Source organism: Tetrao urogallus, assembly GCF_951394365.1.
Source record: "Tetrao urogallus genome assembly, chromosome: 6".
In the NCBI taxonomy this organism is placed as follows: domain Eukaryota; kingdom Metazoa; phylum Chordata; class Aves; order Galliformes; family Phasianidae; genus Tetrao; species Tetrao urogallus.
In genome coordinates this window covers 9,148,912-9,173,878 of record NC_136819.1, presented here as the reverse complement: position 1 = coordinate 9,173,878, position 24,967 = coordinate 9,148,912, and the positions used below count along the sequence as shown (strand labels likewise).

Here is a 24,967-nt window from a genome sequence, read left to right as displayed (position 1 = left end):
TTGAGTGGTTAGCAACTGCCATACCCCTATGGGTATTCAGCATGCATCTTGTCATTGGAATGAATGCCATCTAATAAAACAAGTCTGTATTCTTGTGACCAAACAGGATTCTGCAGTGCCAGTTTTGAACCCAAGTTTCACATTTTGGGAGTGCTTGCATTTGTTTGTTGTGACATCTTCATTGCTATTTTTAACTTATGTGATTAGAGTTGAGTCTTCTTTGTTACAAACTCCAGCGCACTGAAGGCATTCAGAAAGCTGTAAAGCATGTAACAATCAGTGCTGGACAGCGGCTTGCAAGAACTGTGTATCTTTTCCTGTCCGGAATACTAGCAGATGTCAGAACTGGCTCAGTGCACTGGAATGAGATACAAGTAAGGTATTGAAACTATAGAAGAAACCCTAAAGGTGCTATTTTCAGTAGCTCTGGTCTAACAAAATGGAAATACTTCGTAACAAAAGGCTACATAAGTAAAAAACGAAAAGACTAAACCTGTCTGTTATATAAATGCCAAGAGGAATTTAACTCTGTATCTTCTCTGCTTCCCGCGTGCAGCTCAAAAACAGAGTATGAGTCACTGGAAGCAAAACGAACAAAGAAAACTAGAGTTAACAGCAACATTTTCACTCCTGTTGCACAGCCAACAGCAGCACCACGACTTCTCTGTGAAAAAGAATGGGGCGAGGTAGAAACGTGCAGCATTCTTTGCTAACTTGCCTGTGGCGCTGCAATTGCTTTGAAGGCACTGAGCAGCAGAGGAGCAGCAGATGAGATTTCCGAGTTCACTGCAAGTACATCCATACAGCTCAGTGTGCACTGTCTTGCAAATAAGTCTCTTTGATTATGCAAGTGAATGGAATCTACTGGCAAATCTGTAGGAATTTTTATGATGCAAGATAACACCATGTGCTAAAGAATGAATGCTTGCAGTAAACCTTGTACCCTTGCCTTTTGTGAGGTAGTTAAAAGCAGCCTAGAAGACTTAAGTTTTAACACTCACAGCTTCTACGTGTCAGCAAAGAACTGTTTCACATTCAATCTCATACATAGGTCTACCATTAGTTTTATTGTTACCACAGAATGTCCCTTGAACTGCCTTACTGTCCTTCAGGAGTTTTATACTTCCAACTGAACTGGCACCTTAGAAAGCATACCTTAGAAACATATTAGAAAGGAAAAAACAAACAGCCACAACAAAACATTTCAGTGAGTACAGTCGGAAGTTGTGAATGTATAGTTTATCATGGCCATGCAAGAAAAAATACTCAGTGGATTCCTGTAATTGCTGCATATTGCACAGTAGTTTAAATTCTGCATAGCCATTCTACTTTGTTCTGCTTATGAAGACAAGGCTCCCAGGAGATCTAGTAGTGGCCTTCCAGTGGCTCTACAGAGGTAGATAAGGAGGGACTCTACCAGGGAGAGCAGTGACAGGAGAAGGAGTAAGAATTCTAAACTAAAAGAGGGTAGGTTTAGGTTAAGGAAGAAGAAAAAAAATTCCGTGACGAAGATGGCGAGGCATTGGCGCAGCTGTTCAGAGGAGCTGTGGCTGCCCCATCCCTGGAGCTGCTCAGGGCTGGGTTGGATGCAGCCCTGGGCAGCCCTATCTGTTGGGGGGCAGCCAGCCTGCAGCTGAGGGCTGCAACTGTGAGGTCCCTTCCAACCCAAGCCATCTGATGACCTTATCATTTTTTGCTGTAAGCTTTTAATTTCAATAGGAATGCCACAAAAAAAAAAAAAAAAAAAAAAAGTTTCTCGCACTTCTTATTTCTACTTACAAGTTACTTAAACATATAACTTTGTCAAATGTTTTCCTTATTAGCTGAGATGCCCAGACAGTTCCCAAAGCTGAACATATCTGAAGTTGATGAGCAAGTGCGACTTCTAGCAGAGAAGGTATTTGCTAAAGTTCTCCGAGAAGAAGACAGCAAGGATGCCTTGTCACTATTCACTGTGCCTGAAGACTGCCCTATTGGGCAGAAAGAGGCCAAGGAAAGGGAACTTCAGAAGGAACTGGCAGAACAACAGTCTGTGGAAACAGCAAAAAGGTTTGTTCAGTAGCTTTCTTAGAGGGAAATAGTTTTTAAATGAGCTTGAGTTTATTTTGAAATGTCTGGCAAACAACATTCTGTCTGTTGGTACTTTTTCACCCGTCTCCTGAGGTAACAAGGGCACCTGTGTGATATCTTGTGCAATGCAGGTGGTGTGGGGGTGGCTCCTAGGGAGTCTGGACTGGTGGGATCATCTCCTCGGCTGCATTTCCAGCAACAGCATAGAGGGTGCTCATAAGAGCTTGACATACAGCTTAACTGGGTAGAAGTGAACAAAACTCACTCATTCTTTAACAGTAAGAGTCCCAAAATTTAAAAACAAAACCCTTTTTTCCCCCCCTCAAATGTAATAGTTTTATTCAGGAAAACGGATAATTTTAACCAACAGAAAATGACAGTGGTATGAAATTTCTTTTTAGGCTCTGTAAAAATAGATGAAAGTAAAGTTTTGATGTTTAACATCAAGAGAGAAACTAAAAACCGAGGCTGGCACAATGAGGTTATTTGTAGGTTTCCTTAACTGCCAGAGATAAAATCTAACATTATCAGCCATAAAAGTGCCCATTTTGAGTTTGCTAGTTCTATTTTCCTAGTTCAACATACAGTTCACCTTTGGCTTGATTAGATTAATGGGTAAACCAAACTTAATTTGGTTTATGATTTTCTTCTGAGAGAGAGAGAACCTTACCTGGGTGTCAGGCTGTCCCAGTCTCTTAGTCTTTAGTGGGCTGGTTGGACTTATTTGTTAAGAGTCACATGAGCTCAGCAGCAGTCTGACACCAAATGGCTTGGGTGTGTACAGATTCATCAGACATCACACAAACAAGGAGGGCTTTGAAACTGATAGCTAAACATGTACCCTGATAGCTCAGACCATCAGTTGGGCAGCACTTGGCATCATGTTTCTGGAAGAGAAGGGAGAAGAGCTAGTTTAATTGAATTAAGGTATGATACACAGATGGTATGGGCTTAGGTTTTGTGTTGTGCAAATGGGTTTCCCAAATCTAGATGTTATTCAGACACCTCTCTGGTTTGTTTTTCTTCCTGAAATAGTAAGTTTCACTTTTAATGTGCAGAAATTGCTTTACAAAAATAGGTTCCATCAAACTGTGTTTCTGTACCTAAAGTTCTCTACAAACCTAACTGTGGGAAATGGGCTATCACATGTGTGTTACTTATGTGCGGGAACAGAACAAGTGTTTGTCCCTGTCCTACCGGACTGAAGCATACTTAGAGAACAGTTACATGAGTAAAGATTCCGTTGCTTTCAGTTGCAGTTGAATCAACATTACCTTTCAAGGATTTAATATGAGTTTCAGAGATGGAATTTGGTCATAGGGTCTTATTCATACCACCAGTGTATGTGGAATGTCACAGAGGCAACACACAGCTTCCAGAGAGAATTCCAATGTGCCTTTTCCTTTCTTAGTGGCTTTTACTGACATTTTAAAGTGTTAGAATCTAATTTACAAAATGAACGAAGATAGTATTTCCATAGTATGTAAGAAAGTACATCAGTTTATCATATCGTATCTCTTTGTTATATGTGTGTTTAAACTGAAAAAGGAAAATTAATTGCATCTTTAGAGATAATACAGACCTCCACTCAAGTTTCTTCACTGAAAACTAGAAGCAGCATGCTTCTTCAGCTGTTTTATCTGTTGCAGTTTGCTGAGAGAGAGCAAAAGCTTTTAAGTCTGTGGGGGTTATGCATTTACTGCCTCAGGAGAAGGAATGGACTCACATATCAAAGCCGTACTAAGTTATTACTCTCATAAGCAATGTTAGGCTTTTAGTCCCATCAAACACTACCCATGGAATAACTTATTTGTTCGTCTTTTTTCTTACACGTTTAACTGAATGACTATATCTGAAATGTTGGTGGACAAGTAGATGAGATTTTAAATCCTGAAAGTGTTGGGATGAATAAAAACTTTGTGTAATAGCATGATAACGTATAACAACTTACCTGATGTCAGATTCACTTTCTTTCTTTCTCTCATGCTTTGAATTCCGATTTTAAGTAAGGCAGCCATGCTTTCTTTCCGCCCAGTGACTTGCTGATACTGAATTTGTAAGAAGTGAAACAAAACAAATCTTAGTGGTTTTGTAAATGATAGTAAATAAATTATGGTATATTGTATTTGTACTGCAATTGTACATAGAAAATATAATGCAAAGTGTCAAAAGCAAAACTATGTTGTGACCGACATTTTCCATGTGGTGTAAGAAATTTCATCTTGTAAACTTTCTTAGGAGATGTTTTCTTTGCTGTAATCTGCTTTGCAAAGTATTTAATGTTTTACAGCATGGCTCATTTAACATTTTATACCACGAATTCCTAGGAAGAAAAGTTTCAAGATGATTCGATCTCAGTCTTTGTCATTACAAATTCCGTCTCAGGAATGGAAGGCACCACCAGCCATTCCTACTCTGTCTCCTACAACACCAGTTCTTCAACATGCTTTCCTGCCAGTCCAGGTGCCGTATGATGTACCAGAGTTTCAGAGAGTTTCAATTAGTGGGGACTACTGTGCAGGGGTAAGAAACTATTTTTTTTCTCTACTGCAACTTGGGCAAAAAATCCTAAACCACAGTCCAGCGCAAAATGACAGCACTATCAGGGACGTCTGAACAAACCGTAGAATGCTCTGTGAGCAGATTGTTTTGTAGAATATTTGAAGTCGTTGTTTAAAGTTGATTATACTTTTTTTGATAAAAGCTGAATTGATAAATAAATAACAACATGGTCAGACACTGAATGCATGGGAGGAGAGAAATCTTGCGTGTTTGTATGTTTTGCTTTTTGTCTTTGGATTCTACCTCTGTCGCTGTCTTCATGCACCCACCATCAGGATCAAGTTGCATATATCAGTGTTGCTGGAAATCCAGTCTCCTTGCTACTGGCATGGATCTTATTTGTGAACAAGACCACCACTCTATTTGTTAGTACTTAGGCAGCTTTTTTTGTTGTTGTTGTTCAGGTTACAGTTGATGATTATGAGCAAGCTGCCAAGAGCCTGGTGAAAGCTCTTCTCATTCGAGAAAAGTATTCACGCCTTGCATATCATCGCTTCCCAAGAACGACATCCCAGTATCTGTGTAGCATGCAACATGAGAAGTGGAAGGTTGAAGATGAAGTGTGTCCACGTGAGTATCTTTGTTCTTTTTTAAAGCAGAGAATTAAGCCCATGTACAACTGTAATCAAAGGTGAGTTGGTTTTTTGTGACAATCTCTGCTGAGTATTTTTGCCTCTGTAATTTATTCTGTTAATGGTGGAGAATAACTGATGGACTTTAATTATAAAGCCTGCATCTAATCTGAAACTTTGAAACTATTAAAAGCTAAAACCTTACTGGACAATCATTGACGTTTTTTTCCAGTAAAGGAGATGGTACGTAGTACACATGTGTTCCTCCAGGAAAAAAAGATATGTGGAGGTGGCTTCAAGTGAAAAAAACATTCCTTTTGATCTTGGTGTACTGAAATAAAATGGATGATGAGCTCATCCACGTTGTAAATTGAAGCAGGGTACAGACATGTCAGTTTGCAAGCCCTGAGTCAGTAATTTCACAGACGTGGCACGCTTGCCAGGTCAGGTTTGGAAGCTGGATTGTCACATGTATGGACAGTCTGCCTGGGTTAATAAATTCTGATCTCTTAATGGGGCTTATTAGGTTGGACATATTCACCACTATTTAAGTCACAAGTTATATTTGTCACTTTGGGGTGTGTCAGGAAAGCTTTGCTTGTACATTAAACAGTGCACATTTTTGGATTAGCCTGTGTGGAACAACCCTTGGTCTGTACAGACTTTCCACTGTAGACCCATCCATGTTGCTGGTAATGTATTCTCAGCCATGAAATGATCTTTTAAGTCATTTAAATCAACTACCCTCTAGTTCTGTGGTCAGAAGAAGAGAGAATAAAGTATTTTCAAACATGCGTAATGCAGAGAGAATGTTAAGAACAGTACACTGTATATTCAAGACAGGAAGGATATCCCGGAACAGCTGCTGGGGGGGAATATTTCCAAGCTATTATTAGGTTAATAAGTTCTTTACAGTTATGATTTTAAACTTACAATATTATTAATAAAATCTCCTCTCACAGTATCTTAATTTGCACGAGCTAGAGCTGGATAGTTAGGAATATATGTACAGTATCAGCTTATAACATATATTCATGTGCCTTAGGTGGATAAATGTGGATGGTTACTTTTTGGTCTTGATTTATTTGAACAGGTAAAAAGGATTGAGTCCAAGGATATGGTTGAGTTAACATAAATAAATAACTGAGATTTATTTTACTTATTTTATAAGGGATTACAAAACTGTACTAATAAAATCCTGACCGTGTTTCTGGTACTTTCTGATTCTAATTATGATCAGAAGGCCAGGGAGAAAACTACACTTGCATCTTTTTTTTTGTTGTTGTTGTTCTTGAAAAACCTATTGTACATAAAAGTAAGGAATTCTATTTGAAATTAAAAACAAAACAAAACAAAAAAACACACACAAAAAAAAAACCCTCACCACTGTCTTGGTCAGAGTGAGAAGTGCTGAGTCTTAAATTACTTCTGGCTCTCTGCTGAGTGATGAATATTCACTAATGATCGAGAGAAAGAGAAGGTGACCATGGTATGCATGCACTAGTCTGCATCACTGGATTATGGGAAGGGCAGTCTGTTCTTTTCTGGCTAATGTTTCGATATGAGAACAGCTGAATTACTGTGTGCTTAAATATAAACTTCCAAAATTACTACAGTGAGTCAGAAGGTTAAAAACAAACAAACAATGAATGTGGGTGAAAGTCAACAGCTGTTACAAACTTAATTTGAAACTTACATCACTCTATATTAATTTTTTACCATTAGATCTATTTCTATATTGGTTTAGAGAACTCTAATAATTGAAATGAAACATCTTAATAAAGGTGACCACTTACATAGCTTGGAGATGGCAATTAAATGTGAGCTTGTCACAACAGAATTGTATTGTAACAACTGACCTACTGTACTAATCAAAAATATGATCTTAATGCACGTATTGAGATCTGCTAAAATTGAAACATTGTAGAAGCAGAAAGTCCTCTTTCCCATTATTCAGCCTTTTGTGTGAGTTACTTGTAAATATGATGTAAATGTATTTCCAGATTTTCATTCACCCCCAGAAGAAAATGAAGATCCTTACAATCTTGATGATGCTCCAAACAATTTGGATTATGTTGTCAAGATAAAAGGCGGCATTCCATTTGTTTATGATAACAAAGAAATGATGGAGCTCAATGAGCCTCGGAGTCTGCCCTATCCTGACCTGGAGACCTATACCCTTGACTTGAGCCACGTTCTTGCTCTAATTGCAGATGGTCCAACGTACGTTTTTTGTTTTATTTCTTCTCTGCCCCTTACAGCTGCTGGTTCCCTTCAGTTTAATACTTCTAATTTCTGTCATAGAATCATAGAATCGCTCAGGTTGGAAAAGACCTTTAAAGATAATTGAGTCCAACCATGACCTAACTAACAACCCTCCACTAAATCATGTCCCTGAGCACCACATCCAAACAGATTTTAAGCACGTCCAGGGACGGTGACTCAACCACCTCCTCCCTGGGCAGCCTATTCCAGTGCTTAACTACCGTTTCTGTGGAAAAAGTTCCTCCTGATATCCAACCTAAACCTCTCCTGCCTGAACTTGAGACCATTTTTCCCCTTATTCTGTCACCAGTGAGATTAACCCCGTTCTCGCTGTGAGCACCTTTCACGTATTTGAAGAGAGCAATAAGGTCTCCCCTCGGCCCCGTTTTCTGCAGACTGAACATCCCCAGTTCCTTCAGTCTCTCCTCACAGGGCATATTCTCCAAGCTCTTCATAAGCCCTGTTGCCTTTCTTTGGATCTGCTTCAGCACCTCAATGTCCTTTCTCTACTGAGGTGCCCAAAACTGAACACAGCACTCTAGGTAAGGCCTCACCAGTGCTGAGAACAGGGGCAGGATGACTTCCTTAGTCCTGCTCACCACACCATTCCTGATATAAGCCAGGATGCCATTGGCCTTCTTGGCCACTTGGGCACACTGCTGGCTCATATTCAGCCAACTGTCCACCAGTACACCAAGGTCCCTTTCTGTAGGGCAGCTTTCCAGCCCCTCCTCCCCAAGCCTGTAGAGCTGCCTGGGGTTGCTGTGACCAAAATGCAAGACCTGACGCTTGGCCGTAGTGAAAGTCATATTCAGTGTCCCAAAGAAACTGAGGGTGCCCCATCCCTGGAGGTGCTCAAGGCCAGGTTGGATGGGGCCCTGGGCAGCCTGAGCTGGTGGGTGGTGACTCTGCCCATGGAGGGGGGTTAGAACTACATGGGTATTAAGGTTAACAGAAGGCCAAGACATTGACCAAACGCTCCCATTCAAGTGAAGTGTGACCTAAACTTCTTGGAGCATGGGAACTGAAAGTGAATTTCACCTTTGTTTTGTTTTGGCCTAAACTGAATTTGAGGTTTTGTGCAGTTGCCTGGAATTCGTTCATGTCTGATCTGCTCTTCCTGCATGGAAAGAAATCCAGTGTATGTATTAAAACATACAGAACAGCTTGGCAACATACTCAGTCCCATTTATTTCAGATGTGCATTAACTGCTCATGTGCTTCAAAATTGCATGCACATTCAAAAGAGGTGTCACACTTCCCTTCCCTGAGCCTGCAAACTCAAAGAAATCTCTAAAAAACAGAAAGAAAAAAACTCTGATAGTGTCACTGGAACACTTGTAACAAACTAGTGTCCTTACCCGGAGAAGAGGGAAAATGTGCGTGCATCCAGGTTTTAAAAGTGTACTTCCTAGCTGAGGACTGGAAGTATTAGTATTTTATAATCTCAACACTAGGAAAGGAAAAGAATCAATGCAAGGGCAGAAAAAAGCTGGAACCTGGACTGTTCTTCCAGACTATTTCCCCAGCCTGCCAGTACTGCATTTCTATTCCTCCTGCCTTTATGAGATCAAGTTATTTATGATGTGCCAAGTTAGTCACACCTGATGCCATTTATTTTTCCCCCATTGGAGATTTTGTCACACGCAGAGTAACCTGCCTGACTTCTGCTAGCAAAGCAGCTGATCCGAACGGAACTGTCCCATTCCCCAAGCACTTACTAAAGAGGAAAAGCCTGTGCTCTTGCTGTTCTTATCCTGTTCCAGATCAAAGCTAGCTTGAGTGTAATTCTTTACAGTCTGAGATAGGTAAATGCATTTCTAAATTCAGTGTGCTGTATTCCAAGAGAGAAGGAAAACTAAAGGGCAAGGAGGAAAAACTCAAACTTACTGAAAACTCTTATTTTGCATCAATTGTTAACAGTATTTATAAGCAAACCAAATGAAAGAAGTTTTGTAGAACATGTTAGAAAGCTCAGCAGCTCTATGAAGGCAGGAGCGATCTTCTGCTCCTTTTGCTTTTTCAGATTAAGTGGTTGTAGGCTGATTCACTTTCTCTGATAAGTATATACAAACAAAAAGGAAAAAAGTCTTTTCAGTAATCCTGTTGCATAAACTTTTCATACTCTACTTATTTCCTTGTTTGTAGCAAGTGCTTTCCTGTCATTTTTGTCTGACAAACGTGGACCTGCTTGGAGATCAAGAATCCATTGTTCTTTAATCTTCACTGTGCTTAAAGTAGTGAAATCTCACCCCTTGCTCCTCAGATTTCTGGTTTCTTGAATAATAGTATGACCCAAAAATACTATGAATTGGACTTTCAGGTTCATTACAGGATTTGTATTCTACTGAGGAGAGATTGCCAACAATGAAGCAGAGAAAAGAAGGCTATTACACTAATGCACTATTAAAATATTGTAGATTTTATAAGAGTTGACAGATGGTGAAGAGAAAAAAGCATGGCATTTGTTAAAGAGAATGAAAAACGTAACAGGAGTTGAAAGAGAAGCTTTGGAAGAATAAAAGGAGTAGGCAACCAGGAACAAAAAAGCAGTTATTTTTTTCAGAAGAGCACTTGGAAGAATTTGGGGGCAAAAAAAGGAAAAAGTACCATACCTACGCAACAGATGTGTTTTTGAGGCACCAGAAATGAAACAGTATTAAATTTTACTTGGCTTCCTGTATTCACATTGAAAATCAGATGGAAACTGGGAAATAAAAGTCTTAATTTTCACAGTGAAGTGTATACAGGGTGTTTCTGTTTTATACAAGGTGATCTCCTCTATTGGGTATAGAATCATAGAACCAGAGAATGGTTTGGGCTGGAAGGGACCTTTAAGATCGTCTAGTTCCAACCCCCTGCTAATTGGACAACTTAAAGGACATAAGAGCATTGTTACACAAGTTGTTGGATTTGGAAGAGACACCTAAAGGCCATCTAGTCCAACTTCCCTGCAACGAGCACCTGGTTTTGTTTCATTAGAGGTTTCATTAATAACTTAGGTCTGAAAAAATACTGGATATTAACTTATGCATTTGTTAACCATTAGGAAAAGAAGAAATAATTCGTCTTAGATTTCATTAAAAATATAATCTGTTTTTACTAGAAAACTTTCAAGTTCCATCTGAGCTCAGTATACAAAGTAGTTCCAAGTCAGTAACTGTTGTGTTTTCTTTTGCAGAAAGACATACTGCCATCGCCGGCTGAACTTTTTAGAATCTAAATTTAGTTTGCACGAGATGTTAAACGAAATGTCTGAGTTTAAAGAACTGAAGAGTAATCCCCATCGAGACTTTTATAACGTGAGAAAGGTAGGTGTGGAAAGGATTAGAGGCATGGCCTTGTTTTCAGCAGGAATGCCAACCATTTTGCTTTTTTGTGTGTGAGGCATAGGTGAGAAGCACAAAGTTGTGTGTGTATAGCAGTGAGTCGAATGATGGTACTGAAGACATGGGAAGACATGGAAAATTGCCTGAATGGAAGTGGGTTAAATCAATTACACTAAACTCTTGTTTCCTTTTTGAGAATCACAGGGGCTTAATGGTATGTACATCATTTTTAGGAGTGAAACTATTGATCAAATTATGCTCACATGCATTGTGAACAAAAATATCCACGTGGAGTCTTAATTCAGTTTGATGAATTCACTTACAGATGGCTCAAGTGCATTTGGCTGTTTTCATGCAGATTGAACAACTTTGAAGTTTGAACAACTGCTTCTATTTTGAATAAAAATTTAACTTCAAATTGAAAGTACAGATGTGTTTAAATACACGTTCAACAACAAAAAGATCTTACAAACTGAACTGATGTTTCATGCTGCCATCAGAACCTGGTTTAATAAATAACTGCCAAAAAAAAAAAAAAAGGCTTGTATTCTGAGCTGCATCTGAGAAGCACTGGGATGTAATTAGCAGACAGGTAGGGGAATCAAGGAGGTAGTTTCATTTCTTGACACATAGCAAAGGGAGCTTCATTCCCTCAAAAGCACAGCACTGTTAGGCTGCTTAGTTTGCTTCCCTTTCTTCATTTTAAAAGCAAGCTACTTGAGAGAGAAAACATTTCATTCCCATAGGTGAGATTTCTTCACAAAGTGGTAATTGCTGCTGGTGTTTTTAATCATTTCAGGTCTATTTGGCATTGTGTCTTTGTGCAAAGATGTTGTGCTTGTTTTGTAACTGTGGAGTTTGGGTCAACAATACTTTTATCTTGTTACATTTTGATTTCCTAGGGCATCAGAAAGTCAGCTTGGCTTCTCCCAATAGCATTCTGGCTGTTGAATGTTTGCTACTGTTGTAGTAATAACTATCAAACACAGCAAAGCACAACTATCTGATTGTCTCTCACAAAGCTAGATGCAGATGGGTTGTTAGATAAATTTGAATTTTGTGTTTCTATCTGTTAAGCATATGGATGGGAGGATCTATTAGCTAGCTATTTCTCTCAAACAGTTCTCAAGAAGCCAAGGTTCAATTCTGAATTTGATAACAGGTTTCTTGTGTAACCCTGACCAAGATATCTACTCTGTAACCACACTCAGATAACAAACTCGTCTAGCTGATTGAGGTGTTAATAGTAAAAATCATTGTGACTGAGGAGTATGATGGACAAGTGTGGGGATCAGATAACTGCCTGGACAATCAAATGGAATACTGAGAAGCTGTACTTAACAGGACTGTACTTGCTCAGTTCAATTTTTAAAAGCAGTCGTTCAATGTCTCTGGGCATATAGTTACTTTCCAATTACCTTCTAGTGAGTAAGCCAGTTTACAAATGAATTAATGCTGTTCAAAAGCACAAAATGTGTACTGCTTCCTCTCTGGCAACATTCTAATTCAAGAAAAGAGGAACAAGCTTGTTCTCCTGTGGCAGAGTCCTGCTAATTACTGCTTATGAAGTTCTTGCAGCAGAGAGTTAATCTTGCTTAAACCCTTAAGCCGTTAGAAGTAGTATTTTACAAAGCACTTTCTGTGGCAAGTAAACTGCAATGTAGGCAGAGTTTCTCTAAACTCCAAAATAAACTCATTTTCCTAACGTCTTGCTAACCACAGTAGCATCTTTGGATCTGTAGCTCACCAGAAGTCCTTCTTCAGTAGTAACAGTATCAACAATGAATCTTACAGTGTGAAACAGACTGCTAGGGCCAGTATCTGCAGGATCTCTCTCTTTCAGTCCTATTCAGTGCAAACGCATAAAGAAAGCAAGAAATAATATTCACCTCCCAAAAAAGATGAAGTTGTCTACTAATTCCCTCAGGCTACTACTAGTCTGGAACTGCTGGTGCAATCTTTTTGCTTATATGACGAAGCTAAAGTACCTGATGGAAAGTGCCAAAATGAAAACAAACATGAATATAGTGGCAAGGTCAATCAGTGAGCACATATCACAGTATTTAGGAATCTGGCCAGCATTATTTGCTGACAGAATTTGCTGTTATATTCCCGTCTTTGTGACCCTCACTCTTCCCCCCCCCCCCCCCCTTTTTTTTTTCTAGTTTAATTAGAATTCTCCATTGTGCTCATTGAGTTCATTAGTCCCAAGATAAAGTTCCTTTTAAATAAGTGAAATGTATGTGCGTATCTGGAAAATTACCCTTTAATAACCAAACAAGTATTTCCGTACATAGATGGGAGTCCACAGGTGGTAGGACAGTGGCTGGCTCTGCTTGGCTCTGCAGGGGAGGTGGACAACTGGCTGTGTAGGAGTAGGCTAACTTTAGAGAAAACTCTGGAGTCGGCTATTAGCAAGGCCCTCCCACACTGTGCAACTGATGCATAGCAAAGGACAGCCACACTGACTTGCCACATAACTCCTGAGTTGCCTGCATTGAGGGTAAAATAAAGTAGTAAGTTTAGCTCCACAGCATCACAACTTAAAACTGAATGTTAGCCTTTGTGTAGTGGATCTCCCAACAAACTGAATGAAGTAAACCTACAAGAGCAGGACTGACAAATGCCTGCCTTTAAGACATACAATTAAAAGCCTGGTGAGTGAACAGCCAATCTATATCATAAATTGCCTGAACTTTGATTCATTTAGAGGTTGCTTTTTTGTTTGTTTTCAATAACTGCTTTCTGACTTTGGTCACAATATTCTTTCAACATACAAGCTAAAAGTTATAGTGAATAGGAAGGAAGTCCTGTGGGTTAACATCAGATTCAAAAGAGAATACTTCTGTTCACCTCTGCTGCAATGTCAGCATTAGATGTACTGGTGCCTTACACATGTTAATCAGCAAAACAGTATTTTGTATTTCCGAAGCACTGTGCATACTACTTATTTCCTTCTCCATACCAATTTGTTTCTGTATTCACATGAATATGAATGCTACAGGGCTTGATTCTGTGCATTTTATAATGAGTACAGCCAAAACAGAAGCTGGAGACACAGGGATTCAAATCTCCTGTGTCTCCTGGCTTTCAGGTTGTTCCAGATGGCACAAGCATGAATTAGACAAGCTCCTGCAGGGGCTCTGCTCTAGGAACTATTTCAGCTGCCAGGAGCTTTTCTGTGCTTTTTGCAAACTTATATTTTAAACCAGGTACTGACTGCAGCGTGAAAAATCAGGTCAGTTTGCAAGATCTTTCTGTTGTTGAATGTGTATGTAGATATATCTGTATTTTTAATTTGAAGTGGAATTTTTATTCAAAATATATGCAGTTGTTCAAACTACAGTCTACTATAACACAGGTGTTGCAGCTTTATAAAGTTAAATTTTTCCAGGTGTATGTCAATAGCATGTCTATAAACCAGGACATACAATGAATATGCCCTGATACAAGGAATGAGTATGTACAAGGATTAACATTTAATTGCTAATCATTGCCCAGTTCAAAGATGCCGGGTGCTTTACAGCTCCATGAAACAAAGCAAGAAACAGGCCTGTCTCAAAGCACACAAGATGAGGCACACTCCTAATGTACATCCCACTGGATTCCCAGCTCACTGATGTGTTTGTACTGGGTTAGCTTTTCAGAGAAGATGTATCAATCTTTTAGGTGACGCTTTTGATTCTTTACTTGATGGTCTGTAATAGGCACGAGAGGAAGAAGACACAAAATACAAGATTGCAATGCAAGCTTTTACACAAAAGAACAGAGACCTGTGAAAGCTATTTATTTTATTTTATTTTTTTAATAAGAATTCTAGGGCAAAAAAAAAAAGACCTGAAAGAGTGCTCTTGGCCCTTCTGTGAAGCTTGCACTTCCCTCAGTGTGTAAACAGACCTGAAGGAACTGAAAAATCTGTCAGTATTATAAGTTGCCATATTATGATTAAACATGGAAAAATAGTGCCAGAATCTCTTGTTGCATATATTACAGTTGTAGTGATCTGAGATATTTCATGTGGTTGAAATACCAAAATGACTTGTGCTTTTGGAAGTAGCTGAGACTTCCAAGTGCTTTCAGTCACAGAGAACAGTTACAATGACAGTCTCTAACTATACAGGCAGAACTGATTCACTGATGAAGGATACTGAAGGATCAGGGTTGTTGAAGGAAGTATCGCGTATTCATCATTGCCTCTGACACCAACAAATTCACAAAGTTTGTTTGAGTCAATGGACAAGGAGTGCAGTTAACCTTGTTTTGATTTCAGGTTGATACTCATATCCATGCCGCTGCTTGCATGAACCAGAAACACTTACTGAGGTTTATTAAGCACACGTATCAAACGGAGCCAGACAGGATTGTTGCAGAGAAAAAAGGCAAGAAGATGACCTTAAAGCAAGTCTTTGAAAGCCTTCACATGGATCCATATGACCTCACTGTAGACTCTTTAGATGTCCATGCAGTAAGTAAGACACAAAAATAAAAGAGAAATCTATGATTTCTACATGTGAAATGCTGGTTTCTACAGTTTTTTCAGAATTTGAGCTTGTGCATTACTTCACACGCTTGAAGTGACTTAGCACAAGCTGCTGCTTTTTTGTGCATGTTCTTGCTAGGCAATTTTATGTACAAACTATCTGTATATTTGATTTCTGTAATTATTGTGGGTTTTTCCTTCCTATAGGGTCGTCAAACATTTCATCGATTTGACAAATTCAATTCCAAGTACAATCCAGTTGGTGCCAGTGAGCTGAGGGACTTGTATTTGAAAACCGAGAACTACATTGGTGGAGAATATTTTGCTCGTATGGTCAAGGTAAATCATTCTCTGGTTTTCCCAGCTGTACAGAAATGAGGTTTTCTAGAAGATTCCTGATGCTGTAACTGTATCTAGTGTCAGAACTGTGGTTAAATGATTCCCAAGTATTGCGTTTGTTCCAGCAATGGATCAGAAAAAGACCTCTGCCAAGTCAGCCACTGCTGCATGTATACAACTGTTTGAGCTCTAACCTCATTTAACTTCAAAGCAGAGCATGCGCTTTCAAGCTAACGGAAAGCAGCCAAGGCTGAAATCACTGGCTTAATGTTTTGTTAGGATGCAGTTGCCTGGTGTTAGTTGTTAGGGAAGGAGGACCTAGGAAAGTGCCTTGACATAAATCTGTTTCTGCACAAACATAGGCTCCAAATTTGCTTCTTGCAATACAAGAGTTAGTTGTATAGTTAGCATGAACCACATACCAACTGCTCATAGATTGACAAAAGTGCCTGTCTAAAATTAACAGCCTTAGAATTAGTTACTAACATGTATTCTGGGTCAGATTCTCCATTGTTCTGCATATTTTATGCTGTCATTTACTACAGTATAAAGTAGTTTCGTTCCTATTGGTCAATTTTAAACATAGGTCTTAAAATATTAGTATTTATAGCACAAGAATATTGTCATCTAACTGGAAGTGGTACAGTCAGTTATTCTTAAATAGCATTCTGGCAGAAGATTTACATATTCCTCTTCCTCCCCCCCCTTCCAAGAAATAATTAAAAAATAAGACAGATGAGCAATTCCCTTTGTCTTTAAAAGATAACAGCATAGAGTTATGCCTGATGTGCAGAAAATATGATGGTAAATATACTACTGGCTATTAATGATTTTCTGTATCTGTGCTAAAGCAAATGTATGTATTGTTCAATAGGAAGTAGCCCGTGAACTAGAAGAAAGTAAGTACCAGTACACAGAACCCCGATTATCCATCTATGGACGGTCTCCAGATGAGTGGCTGAGCTTGGCAAACTGGTTCATTAAACATAAAGTCTACTCTCCTAATATGCGCTGGATAATTCAGGTTCCCAGAATCTAGTAAGTAATCAGAAGCTCTTAGTAACTGTAAGACTTTGAAATCATCCAAATTATTTGGTTTTCATTTCTGATATTAGATGAGATATTTCTCATTTTAGATGGCTTATAAGCTGTCCCACAGTTCTATTTATAAAAGCAGCCTGGATAATTTATTCTTGACCACTGCTGCAGTTCTGACAGTCTGGGGGTGGAGGAGGAGATGGAGTTTAAATGTACTCTTTATTCAGCTGTGAAGTGCTTTGAAATTTGAAAATACGAAAACCAAAAAATCAAAACTGGATGAAATTGAGCTGCATTCAAAGGCAAGGTAAAATGCAACTCTGTAGTTAAAATAAATCAGCTCTCGAGTTTCACGAGGAAGTAGGAAATGCTCTGCAAAATCATTATTATCCAACTTCCTTCAGATTGGTGTCTCAATGACAGTGAACTTAGAAACACAACCTGGACTGTCACCGTTTGCAAGCTGTAACTGATACCAGTACTTACTAGTTTTTAAGCATCTGTTGGGACTTTACGTCCTTTATGAAAAGACCTGTGCTTCCAATACTGTATATTGTAGCTAATATAGACTCCCATGATAATGCTGTTAGCCTTAATGGCTGAACTTCATGTTTTGAAAATGCACAGCTGGAATATGAGTAGAGAAAGTGCTGCCACGGTTGCATAAAGCTGAGCGCATTTCTCATTAGTGGGAAAATTTCTTACGTAGCAATTTCCTATGCATGAAGTGGAGTCAGCACGTCCATAATGCCGTGCACTTAATGACATACTGAAGTACTGCCTCTCTTTTGTGAAAGCCTCACTAAACCAAAACGTTTTACTTTAATTTAGAGTAGGTTACACCTTTGGAAAACAGACCCTCGTGAGGGGTGATTCTTTTTGTCCTCTTGCAATCTTGAATTGTTGTAAGAGAAGGTGCCATTCTTCTTGAGACAGCACTTACCACTGCGTACTGTCTCTGTTTTTGGAGCACTCGGGAGCTTCAGCTGAGCCTGGATGAAGCAGAGCATCAGGCAATGCAGGGAACAGAGCACAGAGACAGTTCCTGCCCTGATATAAACTTTAGATTACTCACTCCTGGCAGAACTGAAGCACTAGCGTATAAACAGAAATAAAAGGAAATGTGAAAACTGAGGAAAAATAGAAGCTGATGACAGAACAGTCACAACTGTGTATTCTTCCCCCTTCAGTGATATATTTAGGTCAAAGAATATTCTGCCTAGTTTTGGAAAGATGTTAGAGAACATTTTTGTGCCTTTGTTTGAAGCAACAATCAATCCCAAAGACCACAAAGAATTACATCTTTTCCTCAAATATGTAAGTATGCTTGCATTTTCTGTCTTAGGTCCTGTGCTATTCAACACAGCTGTTGCCAGACAGTGAAAGAACCCTTCACCTTGTTAGTACACCCAGTGTTGTTTTAAAGCAACTCAACAGCTATTTATTTGTCTTCCCAGAATGTCTAAAGCATTCACATGCTTTTGTGCAGAGGGGACACCTTAACCTGGGATATGTACCTTCAGCTTGCATCTGGGACTCGCCTCCAAAAATGAAGCAACTGAAGGGAAATGACTGTAGAGAGATGTTGGGATGTAGCTGCTGGGACTTAATTAAGAGAGACATTTCTGAATGCACCCCATTTCTGAATGCACCCCAGAACTTAAGATATCTTGGGAGCTTCAGGCCTTCTGCTGCTTTCCAAATTAGAGAGCAGATGAGTTTGAAGAATTATGAAGTGTATCTGTGTGAATTTGAAAGGCCTTGTTAAAGGCTTTTTTGCGCTTCAGGGCTTCTGGTCTGTTTCAGAAAATGCAGGAAGCTTCCTTAGGAATTTCTTTCTCTTTTCTCCTCCTCCTCTGACTGTTCTTCTCTGTTAACACTGGGGCACTTCAGAACAGTGTAGCATCAATGGCAGGACTTCTTTTTTGCTGTTTGCTCATTTTCCTGCAGAACAGGAGGAACATGCCATGTTCATGCTTCTTGTGAGCCTGTACTTCTGCATACCCTGCTTCATCCTAAGACAAGTTTCTGGAGCAAGTGTTGCTCTTTGGGTGATGCTACGGAGAAAACGCGATTCCCACTGTCTGCATGATATGGTAGGAGGGCAGAACGAGAGGATGTCTAGCTAGGATGATGAAGGAAAAAAAGAGGACTATATGCTTTGTGCAGAAACATCAGAGTTGGCTTCTAGGAAACACTAATTCCTGTGAATCTTCTCCCACCAGGTGACTGGCTTTGACAGTGTTGATGATGAATCCAAGCATAGTGGCCATATGTTCTCTGACAAAAGCCTTACCCCTGACCTCTGGACTAGCGAGAAGAATCCCCCATATAGCTATTACTTGTATTACATGTATGTCAACATCATGTTGCTAAACAACCTTAGGAAGTAAGTAGCCATTGTTCTTTGTTACGCATTTCCAGAAAGAAAAATCAATTAGTCATTGGTCTTGATGCAGATTTGCAACTAGCTTGAACATCTTTGCAAGCAGTGGTTTGGCTTGAGGAGTTTTAAAGAGTCCAAGAGGAGTATGTTATTGATTTATTCTGAAAATGTTAACTGCACACTGAACTCAAATGAAACACTCAGAAGCTGTAAAGGCATCAGATTAATATTTTCATTTTATATCTGTGCGTATCTTTGATTTGTGAATTTCTTAAGTCTGAATATATCAAACAAAACAAGAAACTCCACAAAACTGACTTTGTTGGCTCGGAGCTACAGTGGATTTCCAGATCTAACATACCTCTTGGTAAATTGTTATCTCCTTTTGATTTGAGGACAAAGTTGCATTGTGAAATGTTGGTAGACAAAAGAAGCCATAATTATAAACCACACTTCCAGCTAACTGACTTTAAGACGCTTGCTGACTCATTTGGTTTCAGCAAATGATAGCAATGTCTAGGCAAGTAATGTGGAGATGTATCATAGTCAATATGAAATCATGACTGTGAAACAAATTTTGGCATTGGATCAGTGAAGCCTGAAATTCAACCTGAGGTTATGTTCCTGACTTTATAGTTGACTTGCTGAGTGATCTGCGGAACTGACTCAAACTGCGGCACAGTGAAGTTATCCGTTGACATTTCACTTAACTTGCAAGGATTTTGGTTCATTATTATTTATAACATGTTCTGCATTTTCTCAAACGAGGTGCAGAAATTGTCAGAAATTTGCCTTATTTAAATTTTTCCAACCAGATTTTATTTCTCCTCTCCCACAGCTACCTGAAGCATTTTTTTCTCTACCACCCTATGTAATGAAAGCTTTTAATGAAACAACCACCTTAGTCTGCCTTGTACTTGAGAGAGGCCTTGTTAGATATCTGTTGAGTTGTGCCTTTTCCTTTACAGAACTAAAATTGTCATTCCTTCCTCCTGCTTGCCCTACGTTCTCTTTAGTGTATACTTTTTTTTTTCTTTCCAAAACAGAGATCTGGCAGAACTTACGCATTTGTTTTTTACCTCCAAATCATTTCAACAACTGTTTGAAAATCTCCCTAGATAATCATAAAATCATCTTTTCAGCTAGGTGAGAAACTGAAACTCTCATCAATGAGTCAGTAGAACTGTTCACCCTGTTGAACAGACCAAGTATTTGAGCCATTACAGCCAATCCGTTGGAGTTCTGGTTTACAGTTCTGGTAATATTAACAAAATCAGCAAGGATGGATTACATCCTCCGATCCTCTTTTAGGTGAAACATTAGTGAGCATACCTCAATTTGCTTTATAATCCAGCAGTCCTTGTTGAAATTCAGTTTTGAACACCTCTGAAGATTGCTGGACACTGTATAAACAAATAAAAGATTTATAGAAAATGTAGTGTCTAGAATGGTAACTGACACTCCTAGATCATCTCTATGCTATTGAGGGTATGATTTTATATTACACCAAACTTTGTGAGGTGGCACGTTGACATCACACTGGGAAGTGTTAGTTACTTTTGGCAATAAGCTTCTAATTCTTCCTTGGATTTCTTTTTTTTTTTTTTATGTAGCTATTTTGCAGCTAAAGGCCGCCATCGGTTCACTTAGCTTTCCATCTGCCAGTTCCCTGGACTGCAGTCAGTTCAGTAGGTGTTCACCCAATAGTGAACACATGGCTACGAGAGATTAACTGGGAAAGTAAACAAGAAACACAAATACATCAGGTGATGGAAAGGGCTTGGGTAGAAGGACCTGCTGTATTAGATAGCAGCTCATTAGGCTGGTATCTAGGCATGATGAGATATCACAATACACTGTAGTGTATATTTTTAATTTGTTTAATTTCCTGCATTAATGATAATTATCTCCATATCCGGTGAAGTACAATAAATTTCTTTTAAGTGGGACTTGCTTTTCATTTCCTCAGGGAAAGAGGCATGTGTACTTTCCTGTTTCGACCTCACTGTGGAGAAGCTGGGTCTATCACACATCTTGTGTCAGCCTTTCTGACAGCAGACAACATTTCTCATGGATTGCTCTTGAAGAAGGTACTGCTTGCATGCTCATCTAAACTGATCACTGTCTGCTTATAGCAGTCACCAAGTTAGCTTTATCTAGACAGCCAAACATTAACTTTCTTAGCATGGCACAAGAACTCTTCATTTTGATTAGAAAGGAGTGAGCTCAGGAGAGCTTCCTACTTCTTTGAATTTTGCAATTGGCAGCGCTTTTCCTGGAAAAGTTCATTAAGTCTGTGATTATTTGTATCTAGAGTAATTGGATCACTTGATCACAAAATTTAACATAGCTATATAACTTAGTAATATTTTATATGCAACTGGATTGTTGTAGCTAGGACAAATGCTATGGCTGGCATATCAGTAAATAACCATCACACAAATCCTCATCTGCAGGCCACTTTTTTTGTAATTAAAATAACTGGTCAGTGGTTGGCAGGCTTGCAATGAGATTATTGCAATTCTTTTCAAAAAGTTATCTAAGTTTTGCCTGAAGTCATGTCTGATGTAGAGCTCTGAACCACTGATTCCCAAACTGAGACAGACAAAAAGTAAAGCAGTAGCTGACCCAGAGTATTTTCCCATTGACTCCTGCTTAGCCTGGTGGGATAACGTGGCATAGCACACAGGTTCACTGGTTGGTTAGGCCAAAAACAGGAATGAGTAAAGATGAGGTGACTATGCAAGATTTAAATTAAGCTCTTTAAGTTGGGTTGCAGTTTTGAAAATAACACATTGCTTAGCAGTTCTGATACGTCTGTTATTATCTGTGACTTCCAGCTTTTGGGAGAGGTGGAGATACACTGCTAGGATCAAATGCAGCACTCTTACTAGTCATATACACTTTTGAATCTACAGTAAAGTCAGCTCATGTTGAAAGGCAAGACTGCAGATGATTTTGAAGAATGTAAATTATTACTGTAAAGATCAGTAACAATTTACAATTTAGACACTTAAACCTGAAAAAATTCAGCGTCAGTGTAACACATTTTGCTTTTCATCCTCCCTCTGTCATGTTATTCCACTTTCTCCAAGGGAAATCTTTTTTTTTTTCCTTCCCGCTATCCTGCAGTAACACTAACAGCTGATTGTGTTTTATTTTGCAGAGTCCTGTCTTGCAGTATCTTTATTATCTTGCACAAATACCCATTGCCATGTCTCCTCTTAGTAACAACAGCCTATTCCTGGAGTACTCAAAAAATCCACTACGGGAATTTCTACATAAGGGACTTCATGTCTCTCTCTCTACAGATGACCCTATGCAATTTCATTACACAAAGGTAAGAACTGCAGAAATCACTTGTCTTTTGAAATTGGCAGTAGTACTATGTAGGCCCAGAATGACCTGAAATCTTTTATATAATTGCTTAGGATGTAACGTTTCATATCTTTTAGTCACTACATTCATTATTCTTCCTCATTCCCAGTCTACTATCCACTATTCGGTTTCATAGGGAAATGTCTGATTTCCTAATTATGTTTCTTTTGTACTCTTGCCTCTCCAGTGTTGGCTGTTGAAGTATAGAATGAAGGATGAGGCTGGAGGGAGGTTTGAGCCTTCATAAACAATCCTCTAGAGTGCCAGGAAAGTCGTTTCCTTACTAATAAATGTGGGGAAGTACATTACAAAAATACCACGTGGAGTCTCTGAAGATCACATAAGCCGTATGCTCGGTGAACTGAAATTGATTCCTGCCCTTGGGTAGCCTGGCAGGACAGAAATACCTGGCCACCGCTTGCCACGATGCCTAGATTTTGTGGTCAGCACTGACATAATACACACTGTGCCTCACAGCGGGCAGCCATTGCTCGTGTCTGAGTTCTGAGGATGAGCCAAGCTCTGGTGTGCTTTGCCCAGGCTTGCCCGTGCCTTTGCTAGAAAACACAGAGAGCTCTGGGGGGCCTTTCTGCATGGAACGGCACCTGACTTACACCTAGCGTGGACCTCCTCAGCTGTGACAGCCCTCTAGAGTCAGACCCAACACACTTCTTGTAGGGGAGGTCAGAAGTGAGAAATTGCCCTGCTGTCTGTCTACATAATGTGTCCATTAAAGATTTAAGACTGGGTTCTCCAAGGTTTCTGAAAACCCTGAGATCTCCTTTGTAATGATACAGAATGCAGGCTGCAATTTCCTAGGTAGAGATAACTGGATACCCAGTATCTATGAATTATTTAAGTCACCCTTCGGAAACTAGAAATGAACGGTCCTTGTCATTAATAATAGTAACGTTAAGTCTTAAGCCTCTAAGTTTTCACAGCTATCCAAAGAGCATGTATAAATTCCTTAATTAGTAATGAGTACATATCCACGTTTACTCCTTATTTGTACATCATTTGATACTAAACATATTTTGGTGATACAGGAAGCACTCATGGAGGAATATGCTATTGCAGCCCAGGTGTGGAAACTGAGTACCTGTGACCTATGTGAAATAGCAAGAAACAGCGTGCTGCAGAGTGGATTGTCTGATAAGGTAATTGGGGCTGAGAAGCTTTCCTTTTTGCTGAATGTTAGGGCGAGTAAAAAGAGAGAAGCCAGCAATCTGAAAATTGGAAAGTAGGTCTTTATGTGACATATCTGCACGCATCCCTATCTTCTTTTTACATTTTCCTCGTTAGCTTTAGTTTGGAATTCCCCAAATGTGCAGAGACTAGGTGCCTGTTTTTACTCATTTCTCCCTCCGCTCCCAAATCTTTAATCCTTCGGATGATATCCCTCTGCCAGTAATTTTATGTCTTGCAATAAGTAAAAATAATCTGCCTGTAATTAAGCATGACATGCTTTTAGCTAGCAAGAACTACTACAAAAAGTGTTATATTTAGGTATGTAGTCATATTACGTTATTTTATTTCCTACGAGTCCACTGCACGCTCTCTAAGATTTATTGTAGAGCATCCTCTCTTCTGAGCCCCTTTCAAGCATTCCTTTCAAGAAACTGGAAGAGGGCTTTTCGTGCACGTTGTTTTGTTTCTTGCAGTGTTCCCTAGTGACAACTACTGATTTTCCTCAAGTAAACTTCTAACAAAAGAAACCCAAGTCTCTTTTTTGACCTCTCCTTTGAAAGATTCAGTAGAAAAGTCTAAATGCTAGCACAAGAATTTATATAGACCTTAAAATCTCCAGAGGTGATTAAGACCCTGATGTAAAGGTCAATGGCCAGCTGGTTAAAGTTGCTCTGTTCACTTGCTTCAACTAGATATTCAGTTATGTAATAAACCAGAGCATTTGAACTGACTTCCTCCTTTAATCCTGTTCACAGGAAAAACAGAAATTCTTAGGGGTTAACTACTGTAAAGAAGGGCCGGAGGGAAATGACATTCGAAAGACAAATGTTGCACAGATCCGGATGGCCTTCAGGTACGAGACGCTGTGCAATGAACTTAGTTTCCTGTCTGATGCTATGAGAACAGATGAGATTTCGACATTGTCATAGTAGTTACAAGCTCAAATAAACCACAGCATTTCACTCCCAAGCAGAATGGGACGCTAAATAGTATGAATCATCTGTTGTTGATGCTACCGAGAAATACCTGAACAACATGGACAAAAATAGAGTATGGGAGCTAAACAGCATTTGCTGTTATCTTTTACTGTGTTATTCTCATTGCAAAAATGTCAGTTTCTACAAACAGTAGGCTTTGTAAGACTGCTGTAAATATTATATGCAAACTAAGAATCATGTATTATTTGTTTCATAGTGTCTTAAATGTGCACTATATTGTAGCTTGCAAAACTATACAGAGTATCCACAATGCATCCCTGAGATGCATTTTAGGATACTGCAGATGCTGAAAGAACACACACACCCAATTTTTGTCCTGCTAGTCTCATAGCAATCATGGCATTTACCACTGGGAAGTTTAA

At 39.2% G+C, this 24,967-nt stretch overlaps 1 protein-coding gene across 1 annotated transcript; it reads left to right on the top strand.

Moving 5' to 3' along the window:
• Positions 1–1,825: 1,825 nt before the first annotated feature.
• On the top strand, positions 1,826–24,536 carry AMPD3 (adenosine monophosphate deaminase 3; the record flags this gene model as incomplete). Its single annotated transcript, XM_079536799.1, has 14 exons — positions 1,826–2,049; positions 4,398–4,593; positions 5,037–5,202; positions 7,208–7,427; positions 10,651–10,780; positions 15,069–15,263; positions 15,486–15,617; positions 16,492–16,655; positions 17,846–17,972; positions 18,881–19,044; positions 21,011–21,131; positions 22,208–22,381; positions 23,466–23,576; positions 24,363–24,536. The coding sequence occupies exons 1-14, from the start codon at positions 1,829–1,831 to the stop codon at positions 24,534–24,536; spliced, it is 2,295 nt and encodes a 764-aa protein (XP_079392925.1). The 5' UTR covers positions 1,826–1,828.
• Between the last annotated feature and the right edge of the window lie 431 nt (positions 24,537–24,967).